Source organism: Sturnus vulgaris, chromosome 1 (genome assembly GCF_052056855.1).
Source record: "Sturnus vulgaris isolate bStuVul1 chromosome 1, bStuVul1.hap1, whole genome shotgun sequence".
Classification (NCBI taxonomy): domain Eukaryota; kingdom Metazoa; phylum Chordata; class Aves; order Passeriformes; family Sturnidae; genus Sturnus; species Sturnus vulgaris.
In genome coordinates this window covers 136,084,538-136,106,339 of record NC_142243.1, presented here as the reverse complement: position 1 = coordinate 136,106,339, position 21,802 = coordinate 136,084,538, and the positions used below count along the sequence as shown (strand labels likewise).

The 21,802-nt window shown below is 40.2% G+C and overlaps 1 protein-coding gene across 1 annotated transcript in view; it reads right to left on the bottom strand.

Moving 5' to 3' along the window:
• The window catches only part of GRHL2 (grainyhead like transcription factor 2), a 53,982-nt gene that overhangs the window by 6,734 nt on the left and 25,446 nt on the right, over positions 1-21,802 (bottom strand). Inside the window, exons 9-14 of the mRNA XM_088163770.1 lie at positions 15,131-15,289; positions 9,563-9,650; positions 9,337-9,473; positions 7,317-7,348; positions 6,140-6,234; positions 673-758 (exon numbers count right to left, since the gene is read on the bottom strand). Coding sequence (XP_088019896.1) covers positions 673-758; positions 6,140-6,234; positions 7,317-7,348; positions 9,337-9,473; positions 9,563-9,650; positions 15,131-15,289 — 597 coding nt within the window. The remainder of the gene's footprint in view (positions 1-672; positions 759-6,139; positions 6,235-7,316; positions 7,349-9,336; positions 9,474-9,562; positions 9,651-15,130; positions 15,290-21,802) is intronic.

Below are 21,802 nucleotides of genomic sequence, written 5' to 3'. Positions count from 1 at the left end.
TTCTTAACTCTTCCCTTGCCAAATTTCACATGTCATTAGCCCATATAAACAGGATTAAATGTGGAAACAGCAACTCTTATGATGACAGCTAATGGATAACAAACAAAAACGCAACTCAAAGAAGAAGGCAACTGGTAAGTAGGTCACACTGTAAGTGAGGGCTAGAAAAGGAATTTGAGAAAACATATGAATGACAAGTCTGCACTGGCTCAGCACCTGCCTCTTACATGCTGAACAGCAATTTCACAAAGGCCGTATGAAATTCCCACCGAAGCAGTGCATCCTTGGGCCTCTTCTTGGAAACCAGGCTGGGAATGTTTTGATAAGCATTACAGGAAAAGATCCAACAGGCTCTGAACCGTCAGTTCAGAAAGAAGCATTTCAGAAAATGAAGCTTGCATCTCTCTCCTTCCCTGACACTGGTTAACTACTGCTATTCCTCACCAATAATCAGCTTTGTGATGCTGTTTAAACCCAGTAACCTGCTGACAATGCTGAATTAGGAAAATGCCAGCATTTCAGAGCTGGACTCCAGAAACCCTTTAAGAAATGCTTTAAAAGCACTTGACAATAACTTCATCTTTATATTATGGTTCATCTCAATAATACATGGAAAGCCTCAATATTTTCTTGCCAAGAAAGACAAATAATCTGATGACATCGGATACTTACAGCTTCCATTAGCCCCTTTACTGTTGGTGATTTCAGCATCAAAGCATCAAACACCTCATCTGTCTCTTTCCTCACATACAAAAGCACTGAAATAGAAAGAAAAAAATCAAACTTGAAGCAGGTTCAGTCAATTGCATAGATTAAATACCCCAAAATGAATAGAAAAACAAATATTAATCCATGACAGATAAAATGAAGTACTGAAGATGGTTTGCACTTTAAAAGATGTACATTTAATATCATCACTGATCTAGACATGGACAACACATCATAGTTGCGTTGAAAACACATTATTGAAAATTCAGCAAATTTAATCTAATGTAAAGAAACTCTATCTCCTAGAATCTAAATCTCCATTTACAGAAAGAAGCTAAAAAGCTCTGGGGCCTTGTCCCTTGGTTATATGACAAAACACACAAGTTAGGTCTTCTTAAACCTCTGTGTTGTCTTGTACCTCTCCAGGTTTCATCTAAAAACCTGGGAAAGGACAGTCAAAAAAAGCAAGTCTTGAGGGTTGTCTTTAGTTCTGCCTTTGAAAGCAAAATCAAAGAAAAGGTAAAGAAATAGTTGTCTCTGACATTACCATGCAGATGACTGCAAATGGCCTGACCAGTATGAAAATAAACACTGGGAAAAATTAATTCAAAGTAATTTGAGAATTTACAGGGGAGACATTCAAAAGCACAGCTGGCAGGCAGCCATTTACCAGTGTGCCCACCTGCTTAGGTACCCAAATGCCATTTCTGTTGCTCTTCCTCCCTCGGATGCTCTGCTAGCTGTTAGCTGTCCACAGGCACAGTCCCCTGCCCCCTCTAGCTTTTGTTTTCTTCACACTTATACAGGTAAAAGGAGGAACCTTGCTATTACACAGCAAAAGCAAAGCAGACATGTACAAAGCATATAAGCATAGACACTACAAAAGTGTTTTGGGCATCATCTCACATGACTGATAAGTAATCAGTTAAATCAGATTTTCTGCAATTTATTTTGTTTCCTAAATAAACTGCCTTTTCAAATAGCACTGCTGCACATGAGGTACAAATACACGTGCACTGACATGTCTGTGTGACAAATTACATTGGTAACCTTTTTTTTGGCAGATAGAAAAGGGCATCTTTTGAGACTGCAAATTCTCATGGCCCAGGAGATACGTTCACCAGACAACTCAATAGATGACAAGCAAATGAACCAAAAAATATGATGGTATTTTTCATATGGAAGTAATTGTGTAGAAGTTAATTCTCAGGCCAAGACTCTAGCAGGATGGACTTGGGCCCATTACAGCTTCTTTGCCCAGGTTTTGAAATGACTGGAAAAAAATGGCTGGGTAGTTCAGCCCCCTGACTCGGCTTACAAATGAAACATGCAGGACAGTGTTGGGTTTTTTGCATCTTCAATTCAGAAATACGAGGAACAAAACTGCTACCACAGCAACCAAAGCCACATCCTTTTCACCTATATTTTGGCAACTTTTTGGGGCCTAGCCTGAGAACATGCTTTTAATAGACTTAGAAGCTGAGACAACTTTGGGTCACAACTTAAACTTTCAAAATGGAAAAAAAAAATTAAAAAAATCCACACCAGGAGTTAAATTTTACCACACCTGATATGTTTAATTGCATGAACAAGCACTCACTCAATGGGCTAATTTTACCAGTACTAACACTTTTTTTAATTCAGTAAACCTTTTCCTTGTGACTATAACCTTTTCCTTGTCCTGTAACTCCTGGCTTTACAAACATCTGGGGCTCTGCCAGCCTTAACAATTACAAATATATCTGGAAGGAGAAAAAAAAAAAATCATTTGGTCCAAGGTTAAACTTGGGTATATTACACAATCCTGGTGCTGAGCTTTACATCTCTGTTGTGCTTAGTGTGCCAGGCAACATTATACACACAGAGAGCCAGGATTAGTAAGCACATGGGGGGTTGTTAGGTTTTTCTTTACCCCGACAGGTGTGGAACTCCTGGCTTTGATCCAACAGAGCACTTTTCCACAAATGACTTGTGGTGACAGCAATGCCTTAGGAAGCCCCTGTCTCATCCCTGTCCTTACACCCTCTCAACTCTGGCTCATCTCAATTAATTTTCCTGGATGACAAACTTTCTCAAACAGCAGATGTGAATGAAAAAACAACCCTTTTTTTGAGTTATTCTTCAAACAGATTAGATCCCTGCCTCAGTGTACAATGCAGCCCCACAAGCCTTCATGCTAGCAGAGCAGCAGAGAGCAGTGGGAGGCACAGCCAGAGGGGAGGGAAAAGGGCTGAAAAGACTCCACTGGGCTCAGCAGCAGTATTGCCACCGAATAACTGTGACCATGTAACACAACTCATGTCCTCTGATCCTACTGTCATCACATTCATAGCATCTAGATGGACCCCCTGTAACAGTACAAATTACAAGATTTGGAGGGGAACAAAGGGGAAATCTTGTACAAGGAAATGAGCTATTTTTGTTTGAAAGTTAAAAGATAAATTCATATTTGTCTGATCCCTGGTCTTAGTCCTTAACCTTCTTATCAGCACTGAAAGCCACTGCAGACCATAATATTCTTTAGATATTAAAAAGAATTGCAAAATATGGAGGGAGATCATTTTGTCTCTAGTTACTTAAGAAATATCCCCAACAGATCAAATTGCAGAGGGGCAAGCAGCCTTTGCTCAAGGCAAGGGATATTGTTGCACCAGTGAGAATTTTGGAAGCCAGGCCACCAAATTGAAGATTTATGTGTGAATGCAGAAGAACAATGTTAGATATCTCTTAAAATTCTTAACAACAAAATACATGAGGAAAAATGAAACTAAAGACACAATGAGACAGTAAAACTTGGGCATTGGGGAGGTCTGATCCTGGGCACTACCAGTGCTGTGACTGGCACCCTATGAACAATGACTACAGTCTCTATTAAATAGTCTCTGGATGAAGATGTTGTACATCTTAGTCAAGGAAAGAAGGGCTGGTAGCTGTAATTTGGCTTTCCTTTCTGACATTTGGAGTTTTCATTACTGCCCAGGCACAAATTCCCTTGGATGGCTCTCAACCCCCTGATTGTTTTGAATCCAAAATGTTTCAAAGTAGTTCAACATGACTTTCCTAAGAGAAAAAAGCTAGACAAAAAATTACTTTCTTGAAACTGAGAACTACAGGACTGGAAATCCACCTGATCTATAATTCAGCGCTGGATTTATAATTAATGGGAAACTCCCCACAAAATGTGAAAGTGATTTTAAAACTTACTAAGAACTCAATACAGGAAAAAGCCAAGTCACTAGCTGTGATGTACATTTGGTACAGATTAACATACTCTACATTTCTGTGTTGGGCACTTCAACTTCCCTTAGAGGTCAAGGAAATGAAGGAATAATTCAAGAAGAGGCAGCTACCTGAGTGATAATATTAACTTTGTTTGCAAACCCCTTCAGACCTATTCACTTGAAGGCTGCCCCCTAATATTTTTACTTCCACTAAGACAGTGTTACAAGTAGCTCCATCAGGCAGAGGTGAGGCCACACATTTTCACTTTAATTCTTCAGAGGGGCTTGGACACCTCACTGGCTGCTACTTACCTGCACTGCTCTGCTAATGAGACACCTTGGGATTACATTGCTTTTAATGTATATTTGCACATATCAGACCTACTCTCTCTCAAACATTACACCTGCACCCCATCTATACCTGCTCTCTAGGAGTTATTGATTCTGCTGCACCAAATAAATCTTGAGAAAAGAAGGTTCTAATATGGCAATGCTGGGGAAAAAAACCCCAAACATTTTAAAGCCCAGTGAGTTGTCTGGCAAAGACTGTTCTCAAATGGGTAGATTGAGCTGAGCTGCATGCCATCAGCACAATCCCAGATGCAAGGTTCTGGATGGCAGGAAGTTCACCAGAGCAAAGGCCAAGCTGGAAAAGACTTGGCCTCCAGCCAGCATAGTCCAAGATGAGAGAAACACTGAACAGGAAGAAGATGTGAAGAGAGCATCCTTCAGCTTCTCTGGTTCTGTGCCTCTCCTGGATTTAATCATTTTACATAGTTTTGCCACCAGCTGAATTTTTTTGTTTTCTAATCTTACTCTTGAAATGCTTGCAAGTCCTGAATGATATCAAAACAACTAACCACAGCAAAGGACAGGAATAATCAAAGCAAACCAATACCTCCTTGCAGGCAACTTCCTAGGCTTCCAGCTCGGAAACCAAGGCAAAATTGTAGGAAATTACTGTTCTTAATGTAGCCCTCATGGCTGTCATCTTCTGTTTGATAGAGCTCTGATAATGTGAATTTGGCCAAGGTCTTGAGTCAACCAAATGCAAGTCCATGGTCAGTGTTGACCTCACATAATTAAAGATTTAATTAAAATAATCATATGTTTACATTTATTTCAAGAAGATATCAGTCTCCATCCTATAACCTTCTATGCTTCTCCTGGTTCAAGCACACCACTCTAACCAACATGGAAACTTTGCAAATGCAGGCGTGAGGGAAGTAATTTCTATAAAGCTCAAAGGAGTCTTACAAATGGTACAACTAAGAAAAATTCCATTCACTTCTGTACCTTGTTGCCTTGTTCTCTCACACCTGACAGGTGAACCTCAAAATACTTGCAAGTTTCAGTTGCTTACATTTGTAATAAACTAACATGACAGAACTCATGAAATGAAGGAATGGCAAATATTCTCCAGGGTGTTTAACTGTGACAGCGTAGGACGTTACCACAGATGGCACTGCACTGGAAGTAATTGCACACAAAACAGACTTTGTGGACAAAACCACCTTTACTGCAAAGTTCAACAGCTCAACCTAAGTTGTTGTTTCAATGTTATTCAACTGAAGCCTCACTGGCAGCAGACTGGAAAACTGGAGTTGGTAGAGCATATGAAATGCAACAGTAATAATACCCACCTGGGCAATAAAAACAGTTAAGAGAAACAAACCCTTAAACAACTCAGTTACATCTGCTGGAAGATGTCTCTCCATGTCTTATATTTCTAATAGGGTAGGAAATTTCTGAGATTTTATTCCAGCCAATCTAAGTCTGCAGTCAGCAGGAGCTTGTCTGTTAAGGTCTCTGCATTTGACCTAATGCATCTTGCATATTTACTTGTGATCTCAGACAGAACAGAAAAAATGAACAAAAGTTTAAAATAGACCATCACAGATTTGCTACTAGAACTTTAATGAACTTTGTAACTTGGCCAAGAACCAAGAAACTTTCTAGCATTTTTTTCTACATACTTGTGTCCTGATCCCTTCTTGAGAGAGCATAGTCCTGTTTTGTTTTTGTTTAAGTAACTTCTAGCATTTGTTAAAATGCTTTATTATAGACTGGCAGATGCAAAGATCTCTTCTCCATCTACCCATATTTGCACTAGCATCCTACAACTGACTTCGTCCAAGCCACACCTGCCCTTCCCAGCTTGAGGTTTGATCCCACAGAATTATTTTTAACTGCTAAGAATTGACTGTTACCTCTTTTCAGACCTTCTTCTTTGATTTGTTTCAAAGGGGAGGGACCAAACTCTTCCTCCACAGGTCGGAAAATCCTTTTGACCAGGACACTGCTACTAGAATACACAAAACAGGGACCATGTCACAGTAGAACTGTGCCCACATCAGAAGAGGAGACAACAGCAACAGTCATGACTCACTTCGTACTCTGGCAAAAACACCCACTAGATACTCAAGTAGCACCAAAAGCAGAAACTGCAAAGATTTAGCTTTTGATGCTTATCTGAACGATCCAGGCCTCTTAAATTGCTGAGACTGACTGGCTGAGACAGCTGACAGGAAAATATGTTCCAATGTTACACACTAATTTGAAAACTCTTAACTGTTTAAATAGAAGGAATGGAGGGTGGTTATTGTTTGATGCAATAAGCCCTTTTGTTTTCCAAATTCCACTATAAGCCTTATGAAGAGCATTCGTTTCAAAAAGAAATAAAAAGGCCTCATGTTTTCAAGTCAGTGTTGACTGCAAGTGCTTGGCCACTCCCTACCACAGGTCACAGGTTTATGGCAGTGTAGTTATGTTACTCCAGAATCTCAGACGTGAGGGCGTTCACTTGGGGATTTAAACAACTTACAAAAATATGGGGCTGGCACACAGTGTGGGCCGAAGTTCAGCAACCCATATTAAACCCCTTATTTCATAGCATCTCTAACTATTAGAGGGACTTTCCTCAATTCTTCCAGTCCCTCCAAAGTCAGATAGAGGGTACTCCCATTTCCAACCTTTGTCCTTCCCAGGTTCTCTGTTGTCTTTCTGCCTTTCTCTTCTGGCACTTGGCCATTGTCTCTGCAGTTCCTATATCTGATGCATACACGTGTGTGCCCTGCTAAACAGTTTTCAGGAACGCAGTGAAGTTCAGTGCTCCAATAAAAAATTCCCGTTTTTTAATTTATTTGAGAACCCTCCTGCTTACAGAGATGGCACTTCTTTATCAAATATATTGTCCTGTATTGAATCTTAGGGTTCTTTTAATTGGAAATGTATTAAAATACAGACACAAAAAGCAGACAGTTTACGTGAGAGGACATAAAGGAAGGTGGAGAAAGGGGTCAGTTTTATCTGATTTCATATTTTGTATCAACTTTCTACGAGTTTAAACTGATAACTGCAAAACTTGTGAAACAAAAAATATCTTACCCTTCTCTCTCGTCATCTGTATTATAGTAAACCTAGAAGGATGAAAATAAAAATCAATTATTCCCAAAACTCAGACACTTGCTTAAAAGAATAACTTCAAGAGGGAGAAAAGACAACAAGTATTTGCAGTTTGTCATACGCCAAAAATCCTTTTCCTCCTGTAAAACACAAACACCTCTAGTTCTAGCTGTCATCCAGAAGTGTGGCTTAGGGAAACTGATGTTGAATATCATCTAGTGGAAATATATCAAAGTTTATTTGAGAGACATTATCCTCTTCCCTGGTTTATAGAATTTTCCCAATTATTTTACAATCCTCTAAATCAGATTGCTACTCACCTAAATTACCTCTAATACAGATTAAGCCACAACACTCACAAGCTGTTGTATGTATTTAATACTGTCTGAAAATCTAATTAAACTACAAAGGACAAGATTAAACTACAGACCTAATGGAAATACAATTACTAATGGTAGAGCTGAACATTTTTTGCACACACTGTGGGCAGAAGCCCAAGTCCAGTTTTGTGTAAATCCACATGGCTCAGAGTCACCCGGGCCAAATTTACAACAGCAGGAAATGCAGCTGACAGTAACAGGGGAGGTATAAAATCCCAGTCTGTTATCCAACACTTTACACAACAGTCAGCCAAACTCCTCACAGCGTGCCTGCACTGCTGCAACAACAAGTGCAGCAGCCGTGCAGCTGCTGAGCTGCAGTGCAAGCACAGGGTGGAGGCACAGGGCACTGCAGTCGCTCCTGCTGGGCAGAGCAAGCCACCCCAGGGGGGTCTCCAGGACTGGTGCTGGCAAGACTCAGGTCTCACTGGGAGCCTGCACTGCTGAACCTGTGCAATGAAAATAGCTCAGAGCTCTGTGTGTGCAAAGCTGAAGTCTGTAACTGTGAGTTACAGCAATAAAAGACATGGCTGAATATTGCCTAAGAGCTAGGAAGTGGGGATATTTTCCAGTTAGTTTAGAAAATTATTTACAGGATTATAAATACTAAGGAATGCTTCCACCGTCTCCTGTTTTGAAACAAATCCACATTCTGGTTTGAAAGCCATGAGGACAGAAGGTACCCAACAGTGATATGTGCGTGGGCGTCTTTCCAATTTGGGAGAGCAAGCCAGTGACAGCTGTGATTACAATGTCTGTGCTCTCTGTGCTTTGCTCAACCACAATTCTCACTGCTTTAAAATAATTGACAATTCCAACATTCAGTTTCATTTAATCTTCATCATTTTACTATTTTTCAGCAAGATGCATATTAAATTTCCCCATCAACTATTTGTCTTTATAAACACATGCATAAAGGTCTCATTCTGCTCCCTGAGATGTTAATAAATAACACATTCATAGTAAAAAAGTTGTCAGAGCTGACTCTCCAGTTCACATTTTCAACTTCCCAGCAGATGATAAAGAAGAAAAGAGTCAAGTAAAGAAAGACTTCCTTATGTTTACTAGTGATAATAACTGCCAATACTGAGTATTACCATCAGCATGATGGAGTTTTACTTGGAAGAGTGAAAATATTTTTTTCAAAGAATTTCCAGATCTGTAGGTGATGCCGACAGAAGATGGGTAATGGTGTTCAGTGACCCTACTCTTGACCTTCCTACACGTGTAAGAGCTTGGTCTTTGTTTTCAGCTGTGACAGGGAGGGGGATCTCTGCTACCACAAGGTGGCACTTCATTTCACCAAGCCAAAGTGTGCACACAAAACCAGATTGAGTTTCAGTCACAAATCAACCTTATATTTAAAAGCAAAAGAATGACAAAAGTGTAACAAAACCAAACTATTCAGTTGCCAAAGAAGTATAAACTCCTTCGCACCCAGAACTCAGAAAGGTACTTGTCTCTTGTAGTTCATCTATAATGGATGCACCAAAACTGCATTTACCAAAAGGAGAGCTGAAACTAGCAGCCCCCAGGAACAGTGATTTATCTCCCTAAAACCTGCCCCAGAATACAGGCAGCCAGGTGGCAAGTGGGCACCTTCTCATCTCATTATTTCCTACCTGTCCAGTTCTTTGTAGGTTTCCAAAGTGAACATCTGGTATGAAGAGAACTGGCTGGGAATCCAGGTCAGCCATTGTTTTGAAGAAGGTGATATCACTCTTTTTCTGCAGAGGGAGTGCACTCAACTTCCCTTCAGCTGCTAGGTGAATCACAAAGCACAGGGTTGTGAAAGGAAGCATGTTAAGCATGACTTAGCCCCAGACCAGAAAGGCCCACTTTACTCACCATTATTACATGAGGCTTGGGATGCCTGGCCTTTGCCTTTCTTCCTGTTCTGCTTTCTCTCTTCATCTCGGATTTTCCTTTCTGCTCCCTGATGCAAAAAAGACCCGCAGATATTACCCAAAGAGGAAGCACTGTGAGCCTTGTACTCTGCAATGCCTGGAACTACAGCAATAGACACACAGAAATGCTAAAAGAGAAACTGGTTCTTTCACTGAAGACATATCTAGCCAGACTGTTGGGAAGGTACCAGGCTTCGCATGGATCACCTGTACCTGAGACTCAGCTGGCACATTCAGTAGGTCCCAGAGCTGCAGACAACAAAGGGAACATATCCACATTTGGTTTGGAGGGCCCAGGACAGGCAGTGTGCAGTCTGTAGCAGGACTGATGCCAACATAACCTGTGCAAAGGGCATCCTAAGCCCAGTGCCTCTGCAATGGACAGAGTGCTCAGGCCAAATATTTTGTGTATGTAATGGCATAAAACACTTCCAGGATTGCTATCATTTTACATAATGTCTGTGCTGAGGTCTTCCCTAAACTCTCCTCCACCCACTTTGTCTGGGAGTGGCATTGCTCCACTGCAGCCAGATGTGCAGAGCCTTAGAGAACTGACAGTCCAAAAAGGTTGTGCTGACAGCTTGCCAGCATTGCAAGGGTTCTTACAGAAAAATGCAGGCATTTCAAACTGGGAGAAGCTCTCCAGAAATAGGAAAGCAATGTAGCACTGCCCTATTAGGCACCAGGAACTCCTGGGAAGCTTCAGGCTTCTGTTATGTAAATATACTCTCAACAAGTTTAAAAAATAAAATTTGTTATTGACATAAAAAGCAGCAACATCTCCTTTGAAGTTCTCCTAATTTACTTTATAAATAATACTATCACATTGTGAAGGGTAATGAAGATCCATATGCTCCCAGACAGTTGGCATGCAAGATTACCGATTTTTTTTCCAAATTAAAATTAGAAGTTTCTTGAATAGAAAGGGAAGGGAGAGAAGTAAGGAAAGCAAAAAATACCCACTCAAGATGGCAAAATTCATGCATGAGTCAATGCACCAAGTTTAAAAAGAGTGCAAGGAACAAAGATGTGCTCCTGGCTGCGATCTATCAGTAGATTTCCAGAGGCTGAAAGAGCTGGAGGAAGAAATAGCTCTTTAGGAAAACATTAATGCGTCAAACAGAAACACTGCCTCCAGACCAGGTGCCAGTACAGTTGTCACTCACCAACCTCAACCACAGAAGCCAAGGGATTCAAAGTTATGCACTTATCAAAATTGTTTCTAGAGGTACATTTGTAACCTTTAAAGCCACCTGTTCTTTTTAAGGAAGGAGTAAAAATACACATCACAGCCACTTTTTGGCAAAAAGCACATCCTGGGAAACCTGTGCTGCACAAAGGGCTCTGCCAGGTGGCCACAGCCCTACCTGCCACTCTGCTGCTCACAGGGAACGGGATGAACCACCAAAATATTTCATACATGGCAGGAAGTGTGAGTTTCCTCTCAGGAAAACAGAAACTGAGGGGGACTCAGCCTTTCTTACATAATAAAAAAATATATGTTTCACTGATTTTCTGTAATATGCTTTCTAACCATAAACTTGGTGACACTTCACAACTTTCTCTTCGTTCATTCATTCAAGGCAACATGCCCAAAGATCTCTGGAGTGCAGGCAATTCCTGAGCTGGGAAGTCATTCCCATCCAACAGTGTTTATTTGTGCCATAGCCACTTGACAAATGTGGCAACTGCAATACTCATAAAATTACCTACCAGCCCTTTTGAGCTTGGAGCAACAGTCATGGCACATGGCAGGGGCCAGCCAAGCCTACAGGATGGATGTCACTGTCACAGGGATGAGACCACAAAATGATCTTTGCATACTAGAGCATTTCTGCAGCATAGTTTTGACAGCTGAGCCATCTGACACATACCTAAAAAACTACGGTTTGCACATCACTTCAGGACAGAAGAAATAACCCTCTTACAGGGGACTATAAACTATGCTGTGGCCAGTGAAATAATGAAATGAGTTCTTAATTTTTCCACTGATATCTTGTATAAATGCATGGAGTACTACTGCAACTAATCATGAACAAAATGCAGCCTATGAATTTCAGCTGATTCAAAGTATTTTCTTTCTAATGCTTCAACTCATTTAAACTTAAGTTTTGCATTCTAGCTCCAGCCTGACAAAGCCCTTGCTCTCATAAAGACCATTCCCATCACCACTCTGATGCTCATATGTACACTTGCTTCTAGTTCCAGGCTAAAGCATTGGGCAGGCACATAGACATCAGCCTTCTTCTCTCCAAAGCTGAAGATTGATATGCAATTGGAGTTGCTCAATAGTCTATGATAGTCCATTTTCTCTATGGTGTTCTACTCCAAAAACAAGGATGCAAGAACTGTAAATATTCATGTGAACATTTTTTCAGGTTAAAGAAAACTGGATTAATTTATTTTATTTTGGATCAATGTTATGGTATTTGCCAACTTCTGCTTCTTTTCGGCAAAGATAATCAAGTATAGAAAATCAAGTAGCTCTGAAGTCCCAGTTTTTTCATACACAGTGGCTAAAGCATCATGCAATATATAAATATAAATAGCCCTGGTAGCAAGTTTCCCTGACAACCTACTTAAGGAATAAAAATTATATATTCTTATAATGCAGCATCAGTGATTTGCACATGATAAAAAGACTGCAAGGGCAGAGAATTAGCACTGAGAAAAGATGTGGTCTGTAACAAATGCTTTGAAGATTGCCTACTGAAAAACAAAAATGGACAAAAGATTGGAAAACAAATAGAGAGAATGGTAAAATTAGATTTCTTAAGTAACATTTACAGCCTTTGAAGCATTTATCTCCATACATTTATGTCACAAAGCACATGCTGGATGTGAGTTGGTGTTGTTCTCTAGTTTACATGTAAACTAATACTAAAATCAAGGAATTGCCAGAATAAATACTAATATATATAATATCTACCACTTAGCTAAATGCAGTTTTATTTCTTCAAACATAACTCTTTCCACAACAGCTATGCTGTGTTGCAGCTACAAGACATTAATTTGTCAACGAATGTTCTTAAAAACTGGACACCTTCACCTGTGATTTATCTAAGTGAATATACAAATACACCCACTGGTCCTAAAGAGGCACCACCATTGCAGAAAGAAACATTTGCAATAACACCTCAGGCACAGAAACATTTTTTCTTCCATGTTCCAAAATGAAAAACACTTCATACTTAGGCAGGAGGAATTTACTGTGCAGTTCCACTAGTCCAGGTGATTGCAATAAATCAGGTACTTTTCTCATCAGCTTCTCTTTGAGTCTGTCAGATTGGGGCATAACAGAGCAGTTCACACTTTCAGAATTTATAAAGATCATTATATGTTTGCTGGGGTTTGTTTAATGTTCCTGTAGTATCTCTTCAATTCATCATGACAAGGAGGTGGGCAATAAATAACAGTCTCAGTTTCATGGTCTTTCCCAAAGAGGCAGCAAGCTTTGTCCATGTCACTGGAGGGAGAGTCACAGGCTAGCAAGAGAAACTGAACCATTTAGCACCACCTTAACCAGAGCCAGGGGTTTATTTTGACATCTTGGAAAGATGAGGATACCCAGCCACACCAGCTACCTTCCTCTGAGCACGATGAACTCTCCCAGTGCCACCAGCAAGTGGAAATTCTCCAAATGTTTATTTACTTACAAAAGCCCTGTGACAAAGGGATGTTGGTAAAGATACAGCAGCATGAGTCTGGGGAGAAGCAAGTCTCTTACCAAGTACCAATTAGCACAAACTGTCATGTGAATTAACCTTGATAATTCTCATTCTCATTTCACACCCGCATTAACTTAAAAAGCTCTACATGTGTGTCTACATTTAGATTTAACAGATATAGAGCCTAATATCAATACCCTTGAGCCCTTCAGTTCCCACTTCCAATACATTTTTGATATGCATAACACTTTAACCACCCCTGTGATCTTTCCTTCTGCTTTGAGACAGTTTTGATTAGTAGACTCAACATTCACTTCCTGCTTTCTAGTCTGGATAGCTGAAGCTCCAATTAAGCCAATAGGTGCAATGAACATCTATTATTCAAAATCTCCACCAGTTGTATCTAGAGGTCACCCGTGATGAGTTTGTGCTCTGAATTTCCTTCCTTTTTTAAAATAATTCAAATTTTCTAATTGCACTTCAGAAACAGGTAGATGAAAACAACTTGTTACTTTGATATTTACTGAGCTTTTAACATCCAGCTGTAGCTTCAAATCTCTCAATATTTGACATTCAAAGTTACAATTAAAAGCATAGCACTTTGGCTGCAAGAAGACCTCAGTGCATACATTTACATTCATTACTTCCAAAGATTTTCCTCCACTAACACAGCTGACTGATTAGCCCTCAAGATCTCGTTGTCAAGACAGCAACAAGGGAATGAACTGAAAAGGGGGAAGGAGCAGAAACACAGAGACCTGAAACAGTTGAACTCTTACCCTTTCCATTAAAAAGTTAATGTTAGGTTTTGCCTGGGGCATGGCCTTTTGTCTTTCTATTCCCATAGTAGGATGGCAAGACTAATTTGGATAAATTTCCAAGTCACTTAAATAGATGTAGGCTCCTGAATCCCTGAACCTTGACTAGAATCCAGGCATCAGCTCCCCTACAAAAGATCTTTCTCAGCATGGAGAAAGTCATCAGCTGGCAGACGCTAAACAAAACTGAAAAGTGGTCACACTCTCCTTTAAGAATCATTACTGACATTTCTGACCAACAGTTTCCATCTGGTGATATACCCAGCTGACCATGATACTGTAATTCATTCAGGAGTGATCTATGTCTAGATGCAGAAACATAGTACTAGTTTCCACACAGGAGCAGTCATACCTATAGCAAAAACCAAAATTTTACTAAAGAGAGTGTGAATATACACAAAAAATAGTTACTGAATTACAAAATGGGAATGGATAATATTTTTTTGTATTTTACTTTTGATAAGAAAATCCTAGCAACAAAAGAGCTTCTAAAATAACTATATGCAAAGCAGGGGGAAAACCCATCAGCTGTGTCACTGGAATTTGCTATTTTCCACTGCATCATAAAAGGGAGCTTAGCAGACCCTCACCGAAAAGTTCATTTTTCCGTCAGAGAAACTGACATGAAGTTTACCTGCTACCTATCCTGGCTGTAAGAGTTAGAAGGGATTACATCAGCAGACTGCCACTTATGTGAGCCTGTGATCAGCACTGACCTTCCAAATAGAGATATTTGCATTTGCACTATTACTTTTTTGAAATTCCAGAATCATGACCTATAACATGCTGTCCTTAAACAGTCCAACTATTGCCCACAAGCTGAGGAATCAGGGCCAAAAAGGCTGCAAAACAGTAAAACAATTACATGATAATCAGTTAGATTTGTGATACAGCTGTTCCAAATGTTATGATGAAATACAATCCTTTAAGGAAAGAAACATTTAATTAGGTCTAAAATACAGCAACAATAAACTGCCTAACAAGATTCCTCCTTCATCCATAGTAACTATGCTTGCCACTTACCTTGTCACAAAAAACCTTGATCTGGCAGTAGGCTCGGTGGATGGGTTTATTGCTGCGGTTGTTGTAGCTGTAAGTATCGATCTGAATCATCAAAGGAAGTCCTTTTACTCCTTTTTGTGAGGAGAAGTCTGTGCTCAAGCAATTCACTGTGATGAAAATCTGTGTGCCAGAGAGATTACTTTTTAAAATGTGGTGCAAACAACAATTAAACTTCTGGAAATACATGACAAGAAATAGGAAAATAAAAATATTTTAATTCTATGAGCTATGATACATGCTCCAGCAATTTACACATTTCTCCTCCACTTCTGTCCAGCAAAGGCACTCCCGTGCTGGGAAGAAGGACAAACTTGAAAGCCATATATTGGTACTTCAGTTTGGATCAGAAGCTCACATTTGAGGTGAATCATTTGGCTGTACCAACTTACCCTGCTTCGATTCACACCAGAACTCAGAATACATGAACTGGATTCTTTCTGGAAGAGCCAGACCAGAAAGACTCCAGGAGCACTCCTCAGATCCTCCAGCTGTTCACAGTTGCTTCGTTCATGGGAACTGACTAAAGATAATCTGAGATAAAATCTCCTAAAATGTGCCTCATGTGGATGTCAGGTCTTTAGCCCTTACTTGTTCCACTCTACAACCCTGCTCTGTATGTTTGCACTCTTTGTTAATACAGATCATCTTGCTTCACCTACTCTAGCTGCCTTAGGTATGGCTTGTTCATCTGGCAGCTAATTCAAATTCAGGGGGACAAAGATAAACGCTACTGGTTTTTGTTGGTTTTTTTTTTTAATTTTCTTCACACTCTCATCAACACTAGTACTTTCTCCATCCCATCAATAGATACTTCCGTGTTTCACTTCAAGGGCCCTTCACCGTCTTTCCTCAGTTTTAAAGATGCATCTCACCCTGTCTTTCAAACAGAGTGAATTTTTGGAAGGAATTTCTCAAATATTCATAAAACTACTCCCTACCTCTTCTCAGAAGTTCTCTTTGTTACAAAGCATCCGCATAAGTTGACCCTGCATTCAGAGAGTCACAGAATCGCCTGAGCTGGAAGGCACTCAGAAGCACCATCGGGTCTGGCTCTTAAAGTGAATGGCCCATCCAGGGATGGAACCCACAACATTGGCATTATTAATATCATGCTTTAATCAACTGAGCTAGCAAGTCCCCTGCTTGCCTATGCTTCAGAAATCCATCTCTTGCTCTCCTTCTACAAGAAAAGCTTACAACTCGATAGCCACTGATCATCTCCCTCTTTAACTCAACTAGCACCATGGGACAAGGTGTGTGTTATCTGTACAGGGCCTGGGAGAAGGCTCTCCCACCACCAGTCTTCCAAGGACTATTCTGATGTAAAGCAAGCACTATGAACTGAAATATCACTGATAGTTTTCAGTCAGGATGGCGTGCACAAAAGAGATGAAATTAGATTAAAAATCTAATTTTCAGTCCAGTGAGGAATATGTGCATTACATAATAATTTGAGGCAATTGTGTATTAACCTGATTCTACTTTTCACTTTCCCTTAGTTTAAATAGCAACAACAAAACACCAAACAAAACAAAACCCCAAAAGTGAACCGAGGAAAAGGACTGAGAGAATTGGCAGTACGTATCTTCTGAACCAGGAGAATGTGAATTGAAACCTGCCCCAGAAGAATAAGGAGACACTCAGGAAAGAAGAGATCTCAAACTGGTCTCTCAAACAGACCTGATGCACACATCACCGAGCAGAGGAGAAGGCAGGAGGCTCCTGGGGTCTGGGAGAATTCCTGAAGGAAGAGAGTGAAGGACATCCCCCCTCCTCCCCCTCCGTTCCACAAACACGGAAAATAAACCAACAGTGTGAGTGACCAGTATGCAACATCCCTAAGAAAGCCAGCTGAGAATGAAGAAGGGCTCCAGGCAGGGCTGGTGGGGGATACTCTGCCCTCCTGGCAGAAGTTAACGTTACAGCCAGGGTCTTTATGATGGAGCCAGAGCAGCTTGTTTGCCTGACTGAGCTAATGGCCCCACCTCTCTGCTTCTGATTGTATCACAGAGCTGCATTTACAAATGAAATAGTTGAACTTTAACTGCGGAGAGAAGAAGGAGGCAGGGAAAGGCCCTAGGTGAAACTCTGATTTTGAAGCTGATAGTGTTATTTCTGTTTCAAATTACAAGTTGATCTCCTCCAGGCCCAAAGATAAGTGTAGACATAGCGAATACGCCTTTGAAATATGACAGCCTGAATTTTCATTTGCCTACAGAATCATTTATAGTGTCAGGACAGTGGTTTAAAGTGTGTGTGAACACACAGCAGTGCAACGAAGTCTGGCATAAAACAGAATCTGGTCTCCCTGTATTTTAGCCCATACTTCTGCACAGGGATTTTCTAAAATGTAGGTTCAAACGTGAGAAGACATGCAGGCTTTGCATCTACCTAGTAGTTTGTATATCTCCCACCCTTGCTACACACTCAGCTGAGAAGCAAAAACAGATCTTACCCCACCTTAATCAGCTACATACACTGTGTCATTTCTTTCACTGCCTCCACAATCACAGAGCAGAGTAGGAGCGGCTGGGGAAGACAGACTTTACAGTTTCAAGAGTCCCCATACAGCAACAATAGATTATTCAGCATGAATAATAGATAGATGCTGTAAGACTCAATATCTTGTCCTGACACTGTAATAAATCAGGATCTCTCTGAGGAGCAATGACTGTACATTCATGCACATGAAGTGTACTACGCTGTCATATCATTTGCACCTCACAGATAGACAGATGGATTCGAATTAACACAGATCATTCATACTGGGGAAATTTTCTGTCTTCATGCAATGCTCTATTATCTTTCCTGTAAAGCACCACACTGACTTTGGGACTTGGAAACGTGGGGGTGTATAGAGGGAAAGGGAAGTGGACATAGGTTCTGTTATTTATTTTAGGCTCCTTTTTTTCTTTGCATGTCTTTGCACCAGTGAAGCAGGCTGCTATGGTGAAGAGGACCCGGAGAAACATCAGGACAATACCCTTCTCTCTCCCCTGGTCTGACCAGAAACCACTTCCCCAAAGCAGTGACCTGCTCTGAGCAGCACTGATTTCAGCCACTTCTCCAAGCAGAGCCTGCTTTGCCTTTTGCAACACTCACCTTCCCCCTCTTCCCAGCTCCCGTAATGCATGTACTCCTACTCTCAACGAGACAAGGGCCAAAACAGCTCCATGGGCAACCATGAAAAGGAGTGCTGCTCTGCTTCTCTTAGAAGATACCCAGATTTAAGATCTCCTTTGCTGTGGTCTTTTGCATAGTAGAATTAACATGGTTAGAAAATGTAGAGTTAAGTAGATATTACAGTAGCAGGAAGAGAAATCACTATTTCCCTCCCAAGCCCTGTCTACACTTGTCTTAGGGCTATATTAATAAAAGTGACTATGATTGTACCCAAATTCAGATACAACGTTTTTCTTTTCCTGCACAAACTGGATTTTAGCAATATTTTGCTATCTGGAACACACTGTATAATTGTCATTATAGTGATTTTTTTTTTCTTTTTTTTAATGTCAGCATATCTTAGATTAGAGCAATTAATGGTGGAGTTCCACCCATCTAGTGTCCAGCTCAGGCATGCCATTGGCAATTAAATACTAATTTGGAGAAACATTTGGTGCTGAGAACGTTTCACAAGTGGCATAATATAATGACAACTCTTCCGTTTGTTAAAGAGCACGTCTAGAAAAAGCACTCTGCTTTTTGGGGAAGGCACTTCTACACGGTGTGGCTGCTATTATGAAAATTACTGTTTGTTAAATACTGCATCATAATTAGGGATGTACAAGACACAAACACAGTAAGCTGCCTTAAATGAAAGCAAGGCTCAGAAGTGCATTTCCCTTTTAATCATTTAATTCAGCCAACATGACTCTTGCTGCGGTCTCTCAGCTTACACACTAAAGCTCTACAGTTACGAAACTTCTAATACAAGCCTTTTATTACTATTTACATTTCTGGCTCCCATTGTCTCAGAAACTGCCAAGGGCAGAAGGGAGGGAAGAGTGCATTACAGCACAAAATAAGAAACTTAAAGCAATTTCTCTACTGAATACTGGCAATACATAGAACCTGGGTGATGGGTCTCTTAAAAGCCTGCTTTAAAAGGTTCCTTCCTCCAGACCCTAACAACAAAGAGTTAAACGACAACAAAGAGTTAAATGAGTCGTCTCTCAAATGACTAACATCAATCCCATCATTCCTGGTATACACAGAAAGTGTGGGTTTATAGTTTCTCCTACCAGCCGTTACCTTATAAATCCCACACAAAGGTAAGACCTTTGTTTTATTTCAATACAAATGTCTCCAGCTAATGTTTACAGTACTCTTTTGAAGCTTCCTCAACCCACACCACACCCCGGCAACTACATAAAAATGCTATTTGCTTTGAATCCCAGATGCATACTTACCAAGCCATTTGTATACACTGAATTTCAACATTATGTGCTACCACAGGTTAACTCTTCTCTAATATATACACGTGTGTGCATGTCTTACATCTATATATACACTCATATATATATATGCACACTTGCACATACAGACATAGTTTATTAAAGTAGCTGCAAAGTCTAATCCTACAGAATTTCTGCTACTAACTCCCCAAAATGAAGCCTCTTTTCCTTCAACCTTTACATTTTTAGAGAAGGCATTAATTTCCTTCCTAATTAAATTAAATTAGATGTAACTTGAGAAGGAAATTCAAGATTAAGAAAAAAAAAATTATACTAGTCAAAGCCTGTCCTAAGTATCACAATAACTTTTAAGAAATATGGATTGTCACAATACCAATTACTGCTAGAAATAGTGCGGCTCTATAAGCTGGATTTTACCATTGTACCCACTGGAATTGGAGCTTACTTTGGTCCACAATATCCAAGAACCTAATCCTGCAAATCACTCACTCTTTGAAAACAGCTTATTACTGTATGAGCTATGCCAAAACTCATTAAATAACTGGAAAGGTTCCCAGGGGCTTCAGCATACTTTGGATTAAAGATCTACATTTTGGTTAAATATAGCAGGACAGTGATTGCACACAAGTATACACAACAACTGCTCTGCACACAACTCCTGCACTCACTGAAATCATCTCGCTCATCTGCCAGCACCTGCCTGAATAACACAAACATGTCTGTTTATTGCATGTCCAAGCTGCAGTGCTTAGCAGAAATCTGTAATCTCTTGATATCACTGAAAACTGATTGTCTCTTTAAGGCGAAATTTTTTGTTAGCAACTGTTGATTGAAGTAATATCTTTGATTTTAAGGCTAAAAAGTACTTGCCATAAAATATTAATTGTTTCAGAAGTAACACCATCATAGCCAATTTAAATGTACCAAGTACATACCAGAGAGAAGACATATCTCAAGGAGCTGGTATGGTTTATGACAAATATATTATCCTTTGATCAAGAAAATTCTGCCTCTTTAATCATCTTTCTTGCAAACTAACTTCTGTCAGCACTAATACTGCAAGCAGACAGATGAATGTCTCTCAGAAATGAAGCTGAGCTCTGTTCAAGAGCCTCCCCTAGAACTTTGTCAATTGGCCAGATGCTGCAGCCAAATTCTCTATAGGGCAGCAAGGCAAATACGTGGCTTCTAGTATATTATAAAGACACTTTTAAAAGATAGTTTAAAAGTCAGTCAGTTCTTGTTAATTGTTGTTTGTTTCCTCATCTTTTTTTGAAAGAACTCTTAAAAATACCAAACATAGCATTTGGGTTCAATCAAAGGGAGACAACAAATCACCTCACCCATAAATGTTACATATTTATAACAGAATTAAATACAGGAGGGAAACAAAGATGGATTGCACAAAACTGTTCTTGTCTTCCTACTCCTGCTCCCTTACAGCAATATTTTTGTCTTAAGAAAGCACTGAGTTTTACATGGCTGCAGAGCCTTCCCCTCATTTCCCTGGATCCTGCTCTGATACACAAGCCCCATAGTGACCTTTAGATAACAGCCTCAGCAAAAAAAGGATGTTATTCTAGAAAAGGGTAAGGATGTGCCAGGACTAACTCTGCTCTGCCAGAAGGCAAGGGGACTGCTGCTGTCAACCAGGCATAGCAGAGAAAACACTAGCAGAGTGGTGTTTCTGACTCTGGTACTGTTTCCTTAGTCTGCAGAAAGCAATAGTGTGATTATTCCACATCTTGACATGCACTGTACAAGATTCTATTTCCATTGACTTATTGTGCCAAGCAGCAGTTGGAAGATGACACACCAAGCATGGACACTGACATTACTGGGACAACAGGGAGAGGCCCCTGCCTGTACCCTCTGGATTCCTGTTTATTCCATTAAGACCCACATGAGATGGTGCCTTACCAACCCTTAGCAGGCTTACTGGTGGCTGGCAGATTCTGGCTGCCACACCCATTCTCTTATACCCTCATCCTGAAGGGAAGGCCTGCTCTATGTGACTTCAAATGAGGAAAAAATATGGCTTTAAATTAGCTGCCAGCCAGGTGAAGTAGGAAAGTGAGAAATCTGATGCTCAAGATAGGTCTTCTAAATGTGGGATTTAGTTTCCCAGGGGAGAGATGTATATTTGGTTAGGTGATTTCTACTGCTTGTTTGATTTTCCACATCACTCCCCAGTGCACTTCCAAAAAGAAGTTTGTTT